General features: G+C 46.6%; 1 protein-coding gene across 1 annotated transcript; it reads left to right on the top strand.

The window, feature by feature from the left end:
• The first annotated feature begins 2,550 nt into the window (after window positions 1-2,550).
• LOC146209004 (cathepsin L-like) lies at window positions 2,551-19,641 on the top strand. The gene is made up of 7 exons (XM_084587355.1): window positions 2,551-2,668; window positions 6,306-6,448; window positions 11,528-11,725; window positions 14,782-14,976; window positions 16,176-16,341; window positions 16,601-16,709; window positions 19,542-19,641. Exons 1-7 carry the CDS (start codon window positions 2,551-2,553, stop codon window positions 19,639-19,641), a joined length of 1,029 nt encoding a protein of 342 aa, XP_084443481.1.
• The last annotated feature ends 195 nt before the right edge of the window (window positions 19,642-19,836 follow it).

Here is a 19,836-nt window from a genome sequence, read left to right as displayed (position 1 = left end):
TTCGCCCATGGCGTAGAGACATGTGCTGATTTGCGTCGTCTCGTCCTCTCCTATCAGACAGGAGATGAGTCGGTAGCGTTCCCACCTGCGGTGCCATCGTGTCCAATCTTCGGGCTTGCGGAAATCGAGCTTTGTCGGCAGTTCCACGGCGAGCGGGTTGAACGTCATTCTCGGAGTGCCGCTCGCGCGCTCTTCGTTCGCGCCGCGAGTGTCTGGCATACGCTGCTGCCGCTTACGTTGGGCTCGCTGTCCTTCTGGGTGTCACGCTGCGTTCGTTATCCCGCCGCTGCCGCCATGTGGTAGACGTAGCCGGTATAACAAGCAAAACTGTTTATTTATACATCAGGTAATGACGCCCGTTTTCGCTCTGCTTGGCGCGCGGTCGCCCATGCCGGGTTCTCCCGGCGGTCCGCCTGGTTAGCTTGCCGCTTGGGGTGCTGTCGTCAGTGGCGCCCACAACAGGGGACACTTAAGCTCCGCCTTTAAGGGTATGACGCGATAGCGTAGGCTACCAGCCCACGTATAAAAAAATGCCGCTTTATGCAAGCCGTATGACCGTGCCTGCGTGGCATAAGTGTCACATAATTTAGCTCCGCTCTTAGGGGTATATATGACTTTACAGCCTTTGTGATTGCTCCTGCCCGCCGGCTTCCCAAGCAGAGCCTTGTTCGCATTCATGACTTTCCTGCCCGTTTGAATAGCAATCTCCATTTGAGCCTCTATTAACCTGCACGCGCTCATTAGGATGCAGTCGTAAGATACCACATTATGTGAAGGACCAGCATACATAGATATAAATATGCGCTTTAACCCAGCGTAAACGAACTTGTGGCATGACTGCGGGGCCAATAGGGACAGCGTGTCAAACAGGGGATTCAATAATCCTTGAAGGCTGGATTCCGATCTAACTATCTCAAAGGCGAAGCTAGCGGTACATGCCAATTCACTTATCTTTACTACTCTGTACCGTTGCTTCTTCGCGGAACGAGTAATGTTGACTTTGAACCGAGGAGAAACCACGTGACAACTATAACGTCACTCAGCCGCAACTGCGCCGAGGCCCCGCGTTCGCCTCTGCCACATGATCACCACAACATAGCTTGGCGGGTCGAGCGAAACGTGCCGTTTTCGCTTTGACTACTTAAGTTTCTTTTCATGCGGCCTCGTCACGTCATTGTGTGGGCGATTCCTCTGTCCATGCGAGACACACAGACAGGCCGAGGCGGGACGTAATAACGAACGGATCATTTATTACTTATGGCGGTCTTCCGTGGCGGTCCTCAGGGAAGTCGTGGCGGCCGGCTGCAGGCAGGACGGCCAAGAAGACAAAAGATGCGCGATTCAATGAAGGGCCATGTCACACACCTACTAGAGCCATGCCCGTACGGAATTTTCGCTCACAATGGTGACGCCGACGCCAGCTTTTCTTGAGAACGGGTGTCGCTAACATCGATACACTCTAGGTTACACACGAGTAACGCCGAGGAGGGCAAATACATTCAGTGGCAAATAAATTGTAGTTTTGATTATGTGGCAGCACATATTTGTCGATCAGATGCGAAGCGAATATTTATTTTTTATTTCATTTTTTTTTCTTTTTGTGTAAGTCAAATAACTATAATTTTCTCCCTGAAAAAGGTTTGCTTAGCATCCGTTGGAAGCCGAGGATGGTAGCTATAAACATATAAAGGTGACGCTGATGAAATAAGAACGCAATGAACATGCTCGGCGGGACTACTACACAAACAATACGGGTACAGCAGCTCGATGAACTCGGAGCGTGTGAACCAACCTAGTAGAGATTGGCCGTGACGTCTTCACGTTATCGACTGCCTGGGAGACGCTCTGCGAACTCTATGCACTGCACCAAAGGAGGAGCGGACATCAGGATAACAAATCAGCGCACGGGATGAGCACGAGACGAAGATTTCTAGGACAGACATGTGACAAGGAACTAACAAAGAAGATAAAAGCCTGCTATAGACTAAACGGAGACCATTAGGTTTGCAACAGAGGGGTTGAAAAGGCGGGAACGTTCACACACTAACTCTTCGTCGTCGATCACACTGTTCACCATCATCCCGAGGTGAGTGGTGCTTCTTTATGTCACATCAGTGGCGAACTCTTCCCTTCGCTTTGCTTTCCGGTAATCATTGAAAGTTATGATGTAGCACTTACGTACAAAATGTATCTGAAGGGGATTTTACAGCGCTTTTCCTCATCTATTTACCAACATATACAAGGGAGGGGTTGTCTTTTAGGCGCTACATCCTTTTTCAAGGTAGAGTGCATACGGCCAAATTAATGGCGTTACGAGAGGTCTTCATGTACAACGCAGTCAAGTGTTTCGTTAACAAATCAACTCAGCTCTAAATTACATACGAAAATTTATTCTTTTGCGTTTATCCAATTGGCACCGCCACCTTCAACTAAACATAGGTCCGTCTGGTATCCTCACGGACATTTTGAACTAAATCCGAGGAAAGACAAAATCGGGCAGTTCTGAACAAGCCTCAACCGTGGTGTGCTTAAACGTCCTACGGTACAGCTATGAAGTCCTGGTGGATTTTCATCGTCCTCTTCTTGGAACAACTGGTTGTTCCAAGTTCCACTTCGTTTCAAGACTTCTGGGACCAGGCGCAATGGGCGGAATTCAAGGCCATGCATCGTGAGTTTATTCGTGGGGTGCTCATTGACATCCCGTTGAATGGGTCATGTAAATGAGTGTATATTTCTCCCAGTTCGCTATTCAGTGCAACAACGGCCAGATGTGGAACTTGACCGGTGCAGGTACGAAAGTTAGCGCGAGCGCGGGAAGGAATTCTAAAAAGTAGCTCGTGGCTGAAATTTACAAAACATTGCATATACGCACACATAAACACGACTGTGTAGTACGAAAAAAAAAACAATGAATGTACTAAGCATGAAATCTCGTCCAGGGAGAAGTTCTTTGCACGAACTATGTCACTGTAATAATCAGCGCATTCACACAGAGAAAAGTAGAATTTCTGGCTGCCTCAGCTATCTGCACCCATCTGAAGGGACAAAGAGGCAGCTTAAAACAAATTCCACAGGGCATGCTTACTGATTAAAAAGATATGCGGGAAGGTGCAGGGAAGGCTGTAAGGGCGTATATCTATGCAGAAAGGAAGCAGGAGATAATACCAGTTCAAAGTTCGCGCTCTGCTTTTTTAGTTCGTCGGGATTAGATGAACTGTATGTGAAAGTATACTGGAAGATATCTATAGTGGCTGCACAGCCACCATAATTCTGCATAAATAAAGTAATACATTTGCCATAAGGAAAGATGTCAGGCAAGGAGACACGATCACCCCACTACATTTACAGCTTGGTTTGAAGGAGTATTTAGAGACTTGGAATGGGACCGTTAGGTACAAGGGTTGATGAAAAATATCCCAGTAATCTGGGATTTTCTGATGACTTTCTAACTCAAGATATGAATTGCAAGGAATGATTGATGACCTAGGCAGTAAAATCAAAAAGGTAGGCAATAAATTTCACGCCACCTCTCGCCAACCAGGGGTCGGCGAGAACTCGTTGATTGTTCAGGCAATGGGCCCGTTGCATGAAATCCTCCTCCGTCAGAGACGGATATCTTGAACTAGACGGAAGAATGAAGATATATACCCATGACGTTTTTGTACAAAGTTATTTACATTCACTATTTACAGAAGATTGCACAAGTTGTATTAAACACGGGAAGTGGCGGGATCGCCTTCCTGGGAGAGACTCCCACTTCGGCAGAGCCGATGGTGCAGGGCACCAAACTAAGACGGGATCCAGGACAGAACTCGTGTTTGTTATGACGTGCAATCTTCTGTAAATAATGAATATAAATAACTTCGTGCAAAAAAAAAAAAAAGTCATAAGTTCAGTTCATCTTCATCCTTCCGTCTTGTCCAAGATATCCGTCCTTACATCTCAGGTGCAGTGGGCCCACTGCCCGGACAGAGGGGCGGGTTAAAATCCACTGGCGCAGTCAACAGGATCCATGCTCTGGCTTATGACAACCCAGCTGATGTTTATTTAAGCCTAAAATTAATATGCAGAAGTCTAAGGTAGCGTCCAACATCCTCTGGAGGAACAGCAGTTTACAATAGGCAGCGAAGCACGGAAAGTAGTATATAGGGTAATATATATATACTAAGAACAAGTAGTAACCTGAGATCCGGGCCACGAAACGGAAATAACCAGGAGAATAATACCTACATGGAGCGCATTTGGAAAGTAACTAGCAGCTTACCAGTATCGCTCAAGAGGAAAGTATACAACAGTTGCATCTTACCTGCACTCACCTATGGGCTGCAATGTGGAGGCTAACGAAATGGTTGCCCTTAGGTTGAGGACAACGCAGAGAGCTGTAGAACGGAAAATGGTAGGTACAGCGTTAAACAATAGGAAGCGTGCAGAGTGGGCCAGGTAAATAACTCGAGTTAATGACATACTAATGGGGTATGGGCAGGGCAGGATAACCGATGGTTGCTATTGGTAATAAATTTAATTCCAAGAAGCAGGAGTTTAGGTGGGCGGATCAGTTAAGAAGTTTGCATGGGTCAAGTGGGTGCAACTAACACAGGGCCGGATTGAGAAATAAGGGAGAGGCCTTTGCCCTGCATTGGGTATAGTCCTGCTGATGGTGATGATTATGATTATGAGTTCCCACGAGATGTGTAAATTGCGCTGTAGAATAGGCGCTAGAGAAATGGAGCACATTATCTGATGGTTTCCGTGAGTTCGTCGAATTGGATGAACGATGCACAGGGTCTCTGGTTCCACTAGTGCCGGCACCTAACGTACTCGTGCATATCTCTAAGTGACCAAATACTAATATGACAGAATACTGCTGTGTTCAGAAGAATTAGTTTTAGTCTCCACTGATTAATTTACATGTCGGATTATTATGACAAAATGAAGCTCCGTACTACAGCACGGAGGCCAAGTATTTCCTTACGAATTGAGATTACGGGCGTCTAATAAAGGGGGCCTGGTAGGATGTGAGTGTAAAGAGAAGCGGTAGTCATTTTTGTAGAAATCCGTAAAAACGTCATCAGTAATTAAGAAGATGCCTACGCAAAACCAAGACAAAGTGCACACTTTTCTTGGGGGATGGGGGAAGGGGAATATGATACCTTGCGCTTATGCAGCCTATAGCTTTCCTGAAGGCCCCCTTTAATTCCTAACGAAGTCTCTTATTGACATCATTGAAAGGTGACTGTTGCTTCTCTATATATTAAGCACCCCCCCCCCCCCCCCTCGCTCTAATTTCAATTCTTGTGGAAAGACCCTCTAGAGCGCATATAGAGAAATCACTGCCTGCGACCCAGTTGCGAATAGAGCTGATAATACGGCCAGTTGTTATAACTGAGAAGCTTCCTTAATGTGCCGCCTGCTCTGCCTTACCTCTCTTTGTTATCTATGTTTTTTCTGTAATTTGTGTACAGAAAGGCGGTATATGTTAACTTTTGGTCGTGACCACAGAGTCAGTGAACTGCTGCCTAACCTACTGCATTCCTTGTTACACAGTTGGCGGGAATATCTGGTGCATGACAGCTAGTGAAGTGGGACTAACCACAACAGGGGAAGAGGACTTTTCTAAATGGCTCACCGACAACGCTAAGAGCGGGATCCTGCTCCAGTTCCTCACGGAAAACCATTTACATGAGTTTCTATAATATGCCATATGGCAAGCTTGCGTACAAAAAAAAAAAAAAAGACAGCTAGTGAAGTGTCCCTTTTACTGCTATTCTTAAAAGCTCGGCAAAAAGCGCCTAATGAAAAAGGAAAAAAAAAAAGACAGCTAGTGAAGTGTCCCTTTTACTACTATTCTTTAAAGCTCGGCAAAAAGCGCCTAATGAAAAAGGAAAAAAAAAAAAAAAAAAAAAAAAAAAAAAAAAAAAACGAGAGACAAAGTCCGGGCCCGCAGAGCTTGCAATGTTTAAAGTGTCGCAGCCGGACGGTGTCGAAATAATTAAAGGAGACATGTGGTGGAGTTCACAAAGCATCTATCTATGCACACGTATATAATTAGGGACTCGTCTGCACGTTCCTCATTGACTGTCGCAGTATTTATATAGCACCGCTGGTCGCCTCACTGGATACGATTATTATTCGCTCGCGCCAAGAGCAACTCGTTCATTTGACGGGGCACTAGTGTTGGAAAATTACGTCTCTCGGCCAGATCAAGCGCCGCTGATAGCTCTCACGTGCTTGAGGAGATTTTTCATGTAACTCGTTCTTAGTCCTATAAGATCTCACAGCTGGTCATTTCTCACCCCGACGCACAGACAAGAACTATAGCAGCGTGGAAGAAGAGGCGTTCCGCATGAAGATCTTCCTCGACAACCGCTACAAGATCGCCAGGTACAACGAGCGATACGGCCGCGGACTGGTCTCGTTCAAGCTCAGGATGAACCAATACGGTGACCTGGTGAGTGGCTGTGCCCGTCGTGCCCGCCTTGTTTGGTGGAGAATGATTGGTGATTGCGGGCGTATTTCGAGCCTAAGCTTTAAGAGAATGCCGAGTATTGCCACGGGCTTTCATGCTCAGATGAAGCGGCTATTTCCGCTCACTTCTTTTGTTGCGCTGGTGTAGTAGGGCACTTCGGAGGTACCGTCGATGTTGTGAGTCCTGTTCTGGAACGCGTGCTGTGAAATTACTTTTCGGGAATGAAACTGCAAAGCTGAATAAAGCTCGCAGGTGATTTCGAGCGCAGTACTGGGGATTATACTCGAATCGAATTGAATGACACGAAATATTTGTCACACAATGCAATGGGAAAGGCGGGGTTATACCAGGTCAATCTGCACTGCGGTTACCGCTACGACAGCAGCGACGTTCAGTCTTAGAACGGCCACTTAATATCTGCCGGATTAAAATTTCAAACAGGAAATGTGTCCAGCAAGGAGGCAGGATGTCTACGCTTATACTTACTGTTGGTTTAAAATAGGTATTAAACTGCATTGAGAAGAGTTGGGGTAGAATATCTTAGCAATATCCGATTTGCTGATGGCATTGCTTCGCTAACCAACTCATAGCACGAATTCAAATACTGAGGACCTGGAGAGTAAAAGAAAAAAAAAAGTGGGTCTAAAATTAATATGAAGGGAGCCTAAGCAATCTGCAGCAGTCTCAACAGGAACCTGTATAGTCTACGATAAGTAGCGAAGCAATTGACTTGGTAAGAGATCATCTATATACTTCGTATAGGCAGAGTGATCGAATATCAAGATCACGACACTGAAATGCTATACGAGGATTGGAATGAGGGCGAATCCATCTGGCAGGCTCTAATTTTTCGGGCGGTGAATATCAGTTTGCCTACATATCTCAGAAGAAGAATATATGACCGCTATGTCTCGTAGATAGGGAAATGGGTAAGATAGAAATAAAGATAAATTTAAATTGAGGGCAAAGCTGCGAGATATTAATTGGCAAATCATAGGTAAAACCTCCCAATTTTGTAACTTAAACGCGCTAGCATCGACCGCCGAGTCAATAAGTGTCGTGTGGCGGAGCACAGCTGCGAAATCAGCGAGAACACGTGCATGCGTACAACGGACAGTTCGGTGTATAGCTTTCCGAGACTAACCCAACTAGCGTTCTTGTCCGGTGTCGCCTTGTTTTATGCGCCACTAAGAAAAGCTTAATAAAAAGCAACATGGCACCGCATTGTTCCCTGTGAAAGATGAATGTGTGAAGTGATAAGCGAAATAATACGATCAGATAGTCTTGCTGTCATGCTTCACACATATGACGCCTTTAATCTGCGTTCTTTTTTTTTTTTTTTCGAAGATGTGAGCAAAGAAACCCTCTTTGAAACTTTTTTTTTTCGAAGATGTGAGCAAAGAAACCCTCTTTGAAACTTTTTTTTTTTTTCGAAGATGTGAGCAAAGAAACTCTCTTTGAAACCTTGTTTTAATGCGTAAACATTACGTGTCTACGTCTGAGGTTTGGCGCCACAAAAGTTGTGCGCACAATTTTGTCGTAACAGAGCGAGTTACCAGAAACGAATGATTCTACTAGATAGAGGGGAAAAAAAATCACGTCTGGAAAATCGTATGGGTAAAATTGAGTAATTCGGTAATTAACTATACGCAATAAAGTCAACCAGACGTTGAAATAGCTAGGCACAGTAATGGTGACGTCCGGATGTGACGTCACACCTCCAATCACGGGACGTGCGATAAGGGTCATGTTACCAGAAGTGTGACGTGTCTGTATGTGTGTCACGCGACCATAAGTTGGGCGTTTGAAAAAGAAAAAAGCACAAACAAAATGAGTAAAATTGATCAGAAAATAAAGTGTCGTGTAAATGAGCTTGCTACATAGTGGCAACGATGCAGCTGCTACCATATTTTCGCAATATGAAATCTCTACAAGGGGCGTGGATATACCGTGTGCATCAGCAACGCTCAGGATTATGCATTTCTCCAGTGCAGATTCAGCGGTTCTCTCGGAATTTTTTTATTTTGTTTTTGCTCTCGAGAAAAGCAATAAACTTTATTTCAGGAATTTTATTACACTGCCAAGGCGTTCGCGCTCTTCTTTGAGCGATAGAAGTTTTCAATGCTTTTTTTTTTTTTTTTTTTTTTTTTTCCGCAGGGAAGAGCTGCGTGAGCCGTAGGAAAAAGAACATATTTGTATACGCACGGGGTATAGTCAGTGCGGACCGGGTTAATTGGAGGAATATGGGAGAGGCCTGCGCCCTGCAGTGGGTATAGTCTGGCTGATGATGATGACGACGAAGACGGTACTTATGAGGATGATACTCAGTGCGTGTATATCACATTCCATCCAGGCCAAGAGCTACCACTTGACCCTTTTAACTTGATGACAGCGTTCAGAAAAGGAAACTCAAAAGAAGCGGGGGTGAGGGTCCTGTTTTCGGAACTGCCTGGCAGAGGACAGAGCAGCGTCACCGGCCTTTCGCCGCTGCGTTCCGATTATTAGAGGCTTTTAGTCTAGCGCTACCGCTTACCACTACCGTCTACCGCCACCGTGCGAGCGTCAGTACGCATGTGCAGATAGTAAGTAAGTAAGTAAGTAAGTAAGTAAGTAAGTGAGAAGTCCTGATCCCTTTTGACTCAGGTCAGGCGGTTGTCAATGCCACAGGTCACCCTTATGGCGACAGATGGCGCCACGTTCTTGTCAAATTCATTTCATGTATATAACCCATTCCAGTATGCTAAAATATAGGGTGCAATTGAGTTACTGGAGGGTATGAGTTATAGACGCAGAAAGGGTACGATTTCTTTTATAGTGCGCACTTTGATATGAACAGAGCGGGGTGGGACGGAAGACAGACGCGGGTTGATGCTATCTTTGCTGAAGATGATATGGATGTGTTCCAGAGGAGGGCAAGATAACCGATGATCGTTAAGGGTATCGGGCTGGATTGTATGGGAAGGCAAGCCTGGCAGAGGCGGACTAGATAAGGAAGTTTGCAGGATGAGATGGCCATAGCTGGCTCAGCACAAAGATGATTAGAAAGATGGGAAGATGAAATTGGCTTTTTGTGAGCGTAGTCAGGCTGATCACAGGCACGCAGTATGATATTTTTCTTCGGGAGAGGGCAAAATTCTATGTATCGGGCAGGGGGAAGGAGAGAGGGGGTGCACTGCCAAGGGGAAAGGGGTGGGCGGGCTATAACTTAGTAACGGCCTTTCACGGCCTTCGCATTCTTTGCTTGCCTGGCGTGCAGAAGGCCTGCATTTGTACCCCAATGACGGCAAATTTGTGTGCACTTGCATCTATTTTCTGGAATACCGCTAAGCAAACTATTCGCCAATGTTGACTCATTCGGATCCTCCCCCGATTCGCTACAACTTTATTTGAATGTGTGCTGTTTGAAATTCTCAAGCAAGATCATGTGGGTGTGAAGTCATTAACCTGTCGACCAAAAGGAATTTTTCCGACACTTTTGGCGACTGTTATACGGTAGTGAGCTTTCGGCTCAAGAATGCCAATAAGCTATGGCGTAAATAAAAAGACCGGGATTTACATTAGCGGATTATTGAAGGTAAGACTGCAACAAGCTACCGCGGCACACATTGCTAACGAGTTTAATTCTGTACGTTTGCGGCTATTTAGGCTGCGCTGTGTGTTCGTGTTCATTAACTGTTGTCCCTTCAGATGGATTCTTCGTCTTTTCGTCGATAATTCTATTTTTATAGTCACCGTCTCCTAGTTGTGCGGTTCATATTATTTCACCGTCAAAAAAAGGGCGCACGGATAAGTCATAATACCTTCTAATGTTGCTTTGTAAGCGATTACTTTGACAATTACCTTTTAAGGAACAAACAGCAGGCTTACACTGTTCTGTAATTTTTCAAGTATTTCATACCTCTTCTTATTTTGCAGATTAATTTAATATCAATGTTCTTCCAGCATTTCAGTACGCTCGAGGATGTAGAGCGCTGAGAATTTAAGATGGGAAGGTTTCCCCGCACGATGACCCTAATCTCTACGATTTTCAAGAGATATGTTTTCAGCTACCACTTTTGTTGATTGTGAATTGGTCTCATACACTCTTTTTCTTCGCCGCTGGTGCTTTGGATTCGTGCACACCCCTGTCTCCGTCATTTGCGTTGTTCTGTGTGGAATTTTGGACTTTTATTATTTAATCATGCTGACAACTTGTTGTCACTTTGAGCGCATACCTTGTGTTCGCAGATGCCCAACTTCCTCTCCACTCTTTTTAGGCTTTCTATATTTTGACGCGGATGCCTTTCATGGCTCATGTGCTGTGTAAATATCCGCATGAAATATTCGAAAGAACTGGATCTAAAGAAAAAACTGTCATCCCCGAGAAATGATCCCTCCATTAATCCCCAGCAGAGCGCGCTAACCACTACTCCACGCCGGACACGTGAAAAACCGATCGTTATTCTCCTTGTCTCTAGTGTGAGGATGACAGTAGCGATGACAATGACACTGCAGTTAGTGATAATTATGCTGATAGCGATGACAGTGACGGTGCATGTAGTTGCCAATGATTATAGTAGCGATTCTGATTATAATGATGATGATAGTAAGGATGAAAATGGCAATGTACTTAGTGAAAATAGTCCTGTAAAGTGGCTTTCGCCATTTCCGATCCTAAGCAGGCTGCAGCTTAGTCCTGTAATTTTTTAGGCCACGTTCGCTTATTCCCTATTATAGTTCCCACTGTCGTTTATCTTCTGTTTATTGATTAGATTCGACAGTTATGGCTCTTTTCTGCTTATGGGGTGACATGCTTTGACGTTTTTGCGTTTTTCGATCAGCTCGCCTGCCCCTTGGGAAACTTGCTATTAGTCGTCCAGCTCTCTATAGCTGTAAGTTTTCGACCACACAAAAGCTTAAACTCGCGCTTTCTCAAGAAATCCTGTCGTTTTACCATTTAACACCCGTGCTCTAGTATCACGTGGGTATTCCAAGCCGCGCTTGTCACTCAGTGCACCTGAGTGAGATTTCCTATTTATTTGCCCACATATTCACTGCCCTCCCCCCCTTTGTTTGGTCTAGTTGCAGCAAGAGTTTGAGGAGCAGATGGGGGGTGGCATCAGGCTCCGGCCAACGTACCTGGGTGCACAGAACACGTCCACGTTCCTGCCTCCCTACAACACTGGGCCCACCATGCCCCCGTCCGTGGACTGGAGGAGCAAGCTCGTCTCTCCCGTCAAAGACCAAGGAACGTGCGGGGCCTGCTGGGCATTCAGCGCGGTGGGTAAACAAGTCACGCATCGACCTTTTGGTGCTGGCCCAGGAGTGTTGAAGCGGACAAAAAATAATGTACTTCAATAAACCACAGTGCTGGGCTATAGTTGGTGATCCATACTTGGAACGAAGAGAGCTTAAAAAAGAGACAACCACTGGGCGCAAAGAGTGGTACTTCATCAGATTCTTTCATGGCATATGCAGCTAAGAGTTCAGTTTGAGGGATTGAATAAAATAAATCCTCAACATCAATTATTTTTTATTTATTTTATTTATTATTTTATCCAATTCCTCAAACATTCTTTCTCTGTTAATGTTGAGTATTTATTTTATTCAATTCCTCATACTGAACTCTTAGCTGCCGTGAAAGGATCTGTTGAAGTAGCGTTCTTTGTGTAGTGTCCTCTTTTGTGGTTGTCCTTTTTTGAGCTGTCTCCGTTCCATTGGCGATGTCCTTCTTGCATGGACACTTCAATGTACCAATACATAACAGGCGACAAAAAAGGGCAGATAACAGTTTCTAAATAACGTCCAGAGAACCAGACCTGCGCGTCTTGGTCAAGCTTTCTCTCTTTTTTATGTAATGTGTGTATGTGTAAAACACATCACCTCCAAGTTTTCAAATGCCCCAGTCAACACTGGCAGTTCGTGGCACCGGTAAGCGATCGGGTATCGGCCGGTCGGTTAAGCTCGTTATGTTGTTTCCACAAGTGGCTTATCCTCGGCGCTGCTTTTAAAGCATGGCACCGTAACTTCGCCGCAGAATGCTTTGTTTCGCGTACAAATCATCAACAGCGTTTATTTCGCTCACTTCTGGAAGCCCGCCTGGTTATTCCCAGTCCATTTTCCGAGCTCAATGGTTAGCCGTTCTGCAATTAATCCGCCTTTTTCACAAGGCCGGTCTGCGCATGCGCGGCTCTCCCATGATTGAAAACAAACCACCAACCCCAGCTACGCATGCGCAGCTCTTGACGTCTGTAGCTGATCTCGAAGGCCATCTGTAGTTAATATTCGTGACAGGCGTATGCGATAGATGACGTTAGCTGTCAAGAACACACACCTTCATTCCGCTGGCGCCAAGGCAGTTTTCAAACAGTAGCAGACTAATATTCAACCACTCCCAGATGGCGCCACATTTTGTGAAAAAGGCGGATTGATACCCTCAAGGCCCAGAGCCCTCTTTCGGCATCGGGGGTCGTCTTGCTTGTGCGGCAGATCGCAACTCTTGAGATGGCGTCATAGGTTCGACCTTGACGCTATTTCCATTATGGCGAAATGAAAACGGAGCACACTTTGGCGAAGCTTGAAAAACAGTTATAGTTATTGAAGTCTGTGAATACGGCAGTATACATGCAGATTTTAAAGCAGTTACGGTATTTAGCTGCCCTCCCCTTGCACTACAAAATATGCTTCCTATATTTATTCACATTAAGTATAGAAACCATGTGCAAGCCACTCTTACTAGCTTTTGCACAAAATATTAGTGCACTCGTGGGAACAGGCGAATGATAGTTGATATCAAGCGCCATGGTTTTAGTAAAATATTTTCGCTCGCTTGGATCGCAAAAGCGGACATGCATCGCAAGAACGTGCCTTAGACCAGTGTCAAGCATTGTGCAGTATGTTTTTTGAACAGTGAGTGTTGTGCAACGGTTAAACTACATTAAGAATGAAGTCGAAGTTTACAAGTTTACAATGAACAACAACCACAATGCCGGTTGTCTGTGACGGGCTAGCGCACTTGTCACAATACGACGCAACAGGCGTTGCTGTTCCGCATTGGCGGCCGCCTTCCATCATCTAATGCCGGCGGAGATACTTTCTTTCGCGGAATTCCTTTCCTCTGGTTGAGGTTCACTTGCGAGGCCCCATATCGTCTCACATTACTCGTCGAGATTGGTGGCCACCAGCAGCGTACCGAGTGGCTGCCAGCTCCGAAAGCGAGCGCCGGCGAGACGTCGATCCGACCGGCCCGGCGAGCGCGAGCGACCGAGCGCTCGGCCACGGCCGTTCAGAGGAAACAAACGATAAAAAATAATATCTGACGGTCTAACCCTGCTATAAGCCTAGTTAGGCGAAGCGAAATCGTCGTATTGCTTGGTATTGATTTGGTTAGGCTTAGTTTTACGCCTATGCAGACATGATTTGCGGCGGTTAAATTGCCGAGACTATGGAGGCGAGCGCGCTGTCAGCTACATGAAAAACACGTGATGCTGTATCTGCCTTCAAATGCCAAAGGTCAAGTGGTGGCACACCATAGGTGGTCCCATATGTTAAGCTATATAGCCACACTGTGACATCTGGCTCTTTGAATGTCAAGCGGCCTGCCAGGTTGACCTTGGCAGATGCATGGCGCAGTGAAACTTTCGCTTGAAAAAAAAAATGTAAAGCAGCGCCTTCATTGAGAGGCCGTGACTTAGCGACCGGAGGAGCCTCGACGCTAGGAAATGCAATTTTTTCTCGGTGTCGGTGATTTATATGATTTCAGAGCCCTTTACTATACGCTATATTGCGTCGATCACACTGAAGCCTTGTCAACGAAAAGCCATTACCGATAACATCCACAAAAATATAATTTTGGCTGAAATTATAATATCGTATGAAACCGGTGTTGCACAAGTTTTGCAATTCTGTAGCCTATTTTTGTTTAGTCGGCCAAAAAAGGCACACGCTTGTCACTTATCAAATATCTGCTGTTATTGATTGCTGCGCAACTGCAACACTATTCTTCAGGACTTGCCGTTGCCTCGGCGTTGACAGCAATATCGGAGGCGATTTCTCTATGTCAGATTCAAGGACAAAAGGCGTGGTCCAAGTCAAAGGTCAAGTCGTGACTGACCCTGATCGTGGCTATCATGCATAGGCACAGTGTGTTGACTGCTTGGATAACGTTTACAGCGTTGTTATGCAGCGTTGCTATGAGCGCACATGGCTCTAGCATAGGCATGTCTCGATCCCAAAGCAGGACAATATGTTGGTGAGGGCAATAGTCTCCGGGTTTGAGTTTTCCAATATTACAAAGTTCCTCGTCCGCTGTTTGACCTCAACATTCGTGTGGGCAGGCGGCCGCCATCGAGGGCCAACATGCGCGCAAGACTGGCCAATTGATGGAGCTGAGTCCCCAAGACCTGGTGGACTGCTGCGGTGAGGAATACGGTAACAGCGGCTGCGAGGGTGGCCTCATGGACAACGCTTTCCAGTGCGTCCGGGACCGCGGAGCCATCGACACCGCTGACAGCTACCCCTACAATGGAAAGGTGCGCCCTCTGCTGTCGTTCTCGTGGTGTCATTGGGGTCTACTTACGGTAGAAGACTATCCGTTAAGCCTCTAGCGAATTTTGCACAACACACTGTCGTTATCAGTAACATCAACTATGATACGTTCTTTGCAAGACCACTCCTGACCCAGCTAGGCATATATATATAAAAAAAATCCTATTTCTTCTCTGGCGCTGACTCTTTGCCCTCCTTCATCGTCCCCTTTCCCTATCAACACCCACCATCGAGTGATAGTCAGGGTCATGTAGTGTTTTTCGTTCGCGTTAAGATAGCGTTAGTTAGTCTGTTCTTAACACACACTGCTGCCATTATTGCTTGACCCTTCACCTCCATCCCCGCAACTCGTTACAGAGTCCACAATCTAATATATATTTTAAGCTTTTTTGTAGACCGGTATCCCATGAGTAATGGCAGAGTACGACTTTTCTATAATTCTCTCAGACAAGTGTGAGCCTTCGTCTCCCGGAACGCAAGCCCGAAACAATTTTTTTAAAGAATAATTAATAGCGTAGTTCAGCCACATCAATCAACCGATTATCCCACGTGTCTCTCTCCTTCCGTTCCCTATCAGAGGTTTTTCACTCTCCTTCCTGGCCGTCTAGCGCCCACAAGCCAAATTCACCATCCTCTATACGCGTTTGGTGGGAGGTGGGGTGTCTTGTAGAATGGTCTGTTGAGACATTTCTTTTTTTTTTTTTTTTTTTCATTTTAGCAGCCTTGTACATCCCCCCTTCTCTTTTAAACGCGTCTTTCGGTGTGTCTTAAGCTTTCACCGCACTCTTCGTCCTGTGTTCTTCTTTTCTTGTCCCGTCCTTTTGGCGTAGTTAAGTTTTTTAATAATGCATTACCAACTAGCCCCCCATCGCATTATATTAGGTTTCTTAGAACCCTCTGTCAACCGTATACAAGCTACCTGTCAAAAGCTTTGGCGAAATGACTCACTAGTGCGAGCAAAAGAAGTACGCGATGAGCGTAGTGCTGCCTCAGCGTTGTCAGCGCCCCCGGTTAGATGCTGCCGCCTGTAAGAAGAAAAATGGAAGAAGAGGTGGCAACCATCTATCTTGGAAGTGGCAACGTTCTACCAAAACGAAGGCGATCCCCGATGAAACACTAGTCGCGCGTTCTTACCAACATGGACCTGTTCTCTCAGTTTTCTTCCGCGATCTGTATACTGCAGGAAGGTGCGTGCCACTTCAGGAATGACAGCGTAGGAGCCACTGTCACGGGCACGGTAACGGTGGAAGAAGGGAACGAGCGACTGGTTGAGGTGGCCGTTGCCACCGTGGGGCCCGTGTCGGGTGCCGTCTACGCCAAGCTACGCAGCTTCCGATTCTACGGAGGAGGTATGACATCCATCCATGCGTCCATTCTTCCGTCTGTTTTTGTGCCTGTTTACCTAGACGTGAATGCCACGCGAGAAGGTAGACGAGAGCGTCTTGGTTCTGCTTTCCCGTTTCCGTCCGAGTTGTCGCAGAACGCCTTCGTGGCAGGGAATCGAACCTGTGAGCTCGAACTCGGAGGTTAACTCTCCAGTGGCAGGCCTACAACGAGTGAAAGAACTTCTTACCATGGATTTTCGTTCGACGCGTGATTTCGACGCAGGTGTGTACAGAGACGACAGCTGTGCCCAACACGACTTGACTCATGCGGTGCTGATAGTCGGATACGGAGTGACCGACAAGGGGCTCAAGTACTGGATCATCAAGAACAGGTGGGTCACACGAGCCTCCACCTTTCCACTCCCTGCCCATAACTACTGGTGACATCCACGAGGTCTCGGGCGTTGCCAAGTCAGCTAAAAATATTCTCTGAGCAACAGTGCTTAAGTGGGAAGTGATGGTGGCCGTACATTTATTGAAACAGGTGAAAAAGAAGGGCTTGAAAATTGAAGGGGTACAAGGTTTACGTAAAAGCAAAAAAAAAAAAGTTAAGATGTTGATGCTCTGCTGCGTATCGCACTAAGGTAAGGAAAACCTGTCACCGTGCCCTAGGTTGTCGTTTTTTAACCTGGGTCAACTGAACAAGTCCTGCAGCTACGCGTCTCGCAGGTTACGAGAACTAACCACGTTGCAGCCATGCCTTGAACCTGTAGCAGAAGACAGTGATATGAGACGCGAATGAGTCATGCTAGCTGGCAGGACGTTTTATTCACTTTTTTTTTTCTCTCGCGCCTCTGTTGAAAGTTTTAGAGAAGTGTTTAAATCGTAAACATCAGCTCTCAGCTTTGGTTCAGTCGGTCGAGCACCGAACGGGAAGTTTGCAGGTTGTGGTTTGGTTTGGTTTGGTTTGGTTTGGTTTGGTTTGGTTTGGTTTGGTTTGGTTTGGTTGGTTGGTTGGTTGGTTGGTTGGTTGGTTGGTTGGTTGGTTGGTTGGTTGGTTGGTTGGTTGGTTGGTTGGTTGGTTGGTTGGTTGGTTGGTTGGTTGGTTGGTTGGTTGGTTGGTTGGTTGGTTGGTTGGTTGGTTGGTTGGTTGGTTGGTTGGTTGGTTGGTTGGTTGGTTGGTTGGTTGGTTGGTTGGTTGGTTGGTTGGTTGGTTGGTTGGTTGGTTGGTTGGTTGGTTGGTTGGTTGGTTGGTTGGTTGGTTGGTTGGTTGGTTGGTTGGTTGGTTGGTTGGTTGGTTGGTTGGTTGGTTGGTTGGTTGGTTGGTTGGTTGGTTGGTTGGTTGGTTGGTTGGTTGGTTGGTTGGTTGGTTGGTTGGTTGGTTGGTTGGTTGGTTGGTTGGTTGGTTGGTTGGTTGGTTGGTTGGTTGGTTGGTTGGTTGGTTGGTTGGTTGGTTGGTTGGTTGGTTGGTTGGTTGGTTGGTTGGTTGGTTGGTTGGTTGGTTGGTTGGTTGGTTGGTTGGTTGGTTGGTTGGTTGGTTGGTTGGTTGGTTGGTTGGTTGGTTGGTTGGTTGGTTGGTTGGTTGGTTGGTTGGTTGGTTGGTTGGTTGGTTGGTTGGTTGGTTGGTTGGTTGGTTGGTTGGTTGGTTGGTTGGTTGGTTGGTTGGTTGGTTGGTTGGTTGGTTGGTTGGTTGGTTGGTTGGTTGGTTGGTTGGTTGGTTGGTTGGTTGGTTGGTTGGTTGGTTGGTTGGTTGGTTGGTTGGTTGGTTGGTTGGTTGGTTGGTTGGTTGGTTGGTTGGTTGGTTGGTTGGTTGGTTGGTTGGTTGGTTGGTTGGTTGGTTGGTTGGTTGGTTGGTTGGTTGGTTGGTTGGTTGGTTGGTTGGTTGGTTGGTTGGTTGGTTGGTTGGTTGGTTGGTTGGTTGGTTGGTTGGTTGGTTGGTTGGTTGGTTGGTTGGTTGGTTGGTTGGTTGGTTGGTTGGTTGGTTGGTTGGTTGGTTGGTTGGTTGGTTGGTTGGTTGGTTGGTTGGTTGGTTGGTTGGTTGGTTGGTTGGTTGGTTGGTTGGTTGGTTGGTTGGTTGGTTGGTTGGTTGGTTGGTTGGTTGGTTGGTTGGTTGGTTGGTTGGTTGGTTGGTTGGTTGGTTGGTTGGTTGGTTGGTTGGTTGGTTGGTTGGTTGGTTGGTTGGTTGGTTGGTTGGTTGGTTGGTTGGTTGGTTGGTTGGTTGGTTGGTTGTTGGTTGGTTGGTTGGTTGGTTGGTTGGTTGGTTGGTTGGTTGGTTGGTTGGTTGGTTGGTTGGTTGGTTGGTTGGTTGGTTGGTTGGTTGGTTGGTTGGTTGGTTGGTTGGTTGGTTGGTTGGTTGGTTGGTTGGTTGCACAACTTTTAGTTCCATCGGATATAGGCGTCCTCTTCCCCGCCCCCAGCGAAGACGGGGAGTCGTGCGCCCACGGATTAGAGGCCGGCAGGTAGCCCTTGGCTTGTTGCGGCCTCTTCCGCTAGATGGGCGGTGCGGTGCTGGATCGCAGGGTCCGCGCTTCGCAACAGGGTATCCCAGGCTTCTCTACTTGTAATATTTTGTCCTATCCCTGGAGATTGTGAGCACTCCCAAATTATGTGATCGAGGGTCCCTCTCGCCCCACAGTGTTTGCATAGATCATTGTCTCTAAGGCTAAGGTCTGGTAGCGCGTGAAACGCCCAGACCGGATTCATGAACGTATTATACTTTGTAGCCACCTACACGCGACAGGTTCCCTATTATTTAGGCTAACATCTGGCGGGGGTACCAGTCTACGTCCCAATTTATAATGGTCGATGATTAAATCTACGTGGCATGCCTTGTATATCTTAGACGCTTCTGAGTTAAAACTGCAGTGTGGCTTTTCGACGCGTAACAAAATTCTGTGCACCGGGCGTACCTTTTCTTTTTTTTCTTGCACGCTGCCTCAAAAAAAGGCCGGCCGCGTATGCTGGGAATTAATCATCGGCTCCATGCTTGCCAGCCGATCGACCGCCGAAATCATTGACTCACCCCGAAGAATAAACAACATAGGCTTGTTTTATTCCGCTATAGTAACATATCCGCCATGTTGTGTTTCTTCAGATGTAAACCTCTCTTTTCTTTTCACAATGAGTTAGCCCTGTTTCATCAGAGAGTGTCGTCAGCATTTGTTCTGAGTGCCTTGCCTTCCTGACGCCAATCAGACTCACCTTCCACTATTTTTCTCGTGCAGCTGGGGCAAGAGCTGGGGCGAGAGCGGCTACATGCTGCTAGCCAAGGACGCCGGCAACCAGTGCAGGATCGCCGACCTGGTCAGCTTCCCACTCGTCTGATCATCCTCTCCTGTTCCATATCTCGTGCTTGCATGGACAGCCCAAACGCACACCGCAAACTCGGAACGTGCAATCAAGATCATAAGGAAGCTTGAACAGCTTCCACAATTGATATATCACCTGCGCTACCTGAATGTGTTCAATACAAACTCTTGTTCCCTCCAACTCTACACGGGTCAGCCTCCGTTCGTGCCA

The sequence above is a fragment of the Amblyomma maculatum genome, chromosome 1 (assembly GCF_055883805.1).
Source record: "Amblyomma maculatum isolate TAMU_Amacu chromosome 1, ASM5588380v1, whole genome shotgun sequence".
NCBI classification, from domain to species: Eukaryota; Metazoa; Arthropoda; class Arachnida; order Ixodida; family Ixodidae; genus Amblyomma; species Amblyomma maculatum.
The sequence above is the reverse complement of the archived record's forward strand: the minus strand, read 5'-3'. Positions and strand labels throughout refer to the sequence as shown.

Bases quoted from the DNA above. Each gene is read 5' to 3' on its own strand.
- LOC146209004 (XM_084587355.1), top strand. From the start codon at position 2,551: ATGAAGTCCTGGTGGATTTTCATCGTCCTCTTCTTGGAACAACTGGTT. The intron at 2,669-6,305 runs GTGAGTTTATTC...CCCGACGCACAG, and splicing joins GGAATTCAAGGCCATGCATC to ACAAGAACTATAGCAGCGTG. The intron at 6,449-11,527 runs GTGAGTGGCTGT...TGTTTGGTCTAG, and splicing joins TGAACCAATACGGTGACCTG to TTGCAGCAAGAGTTTGAGGA.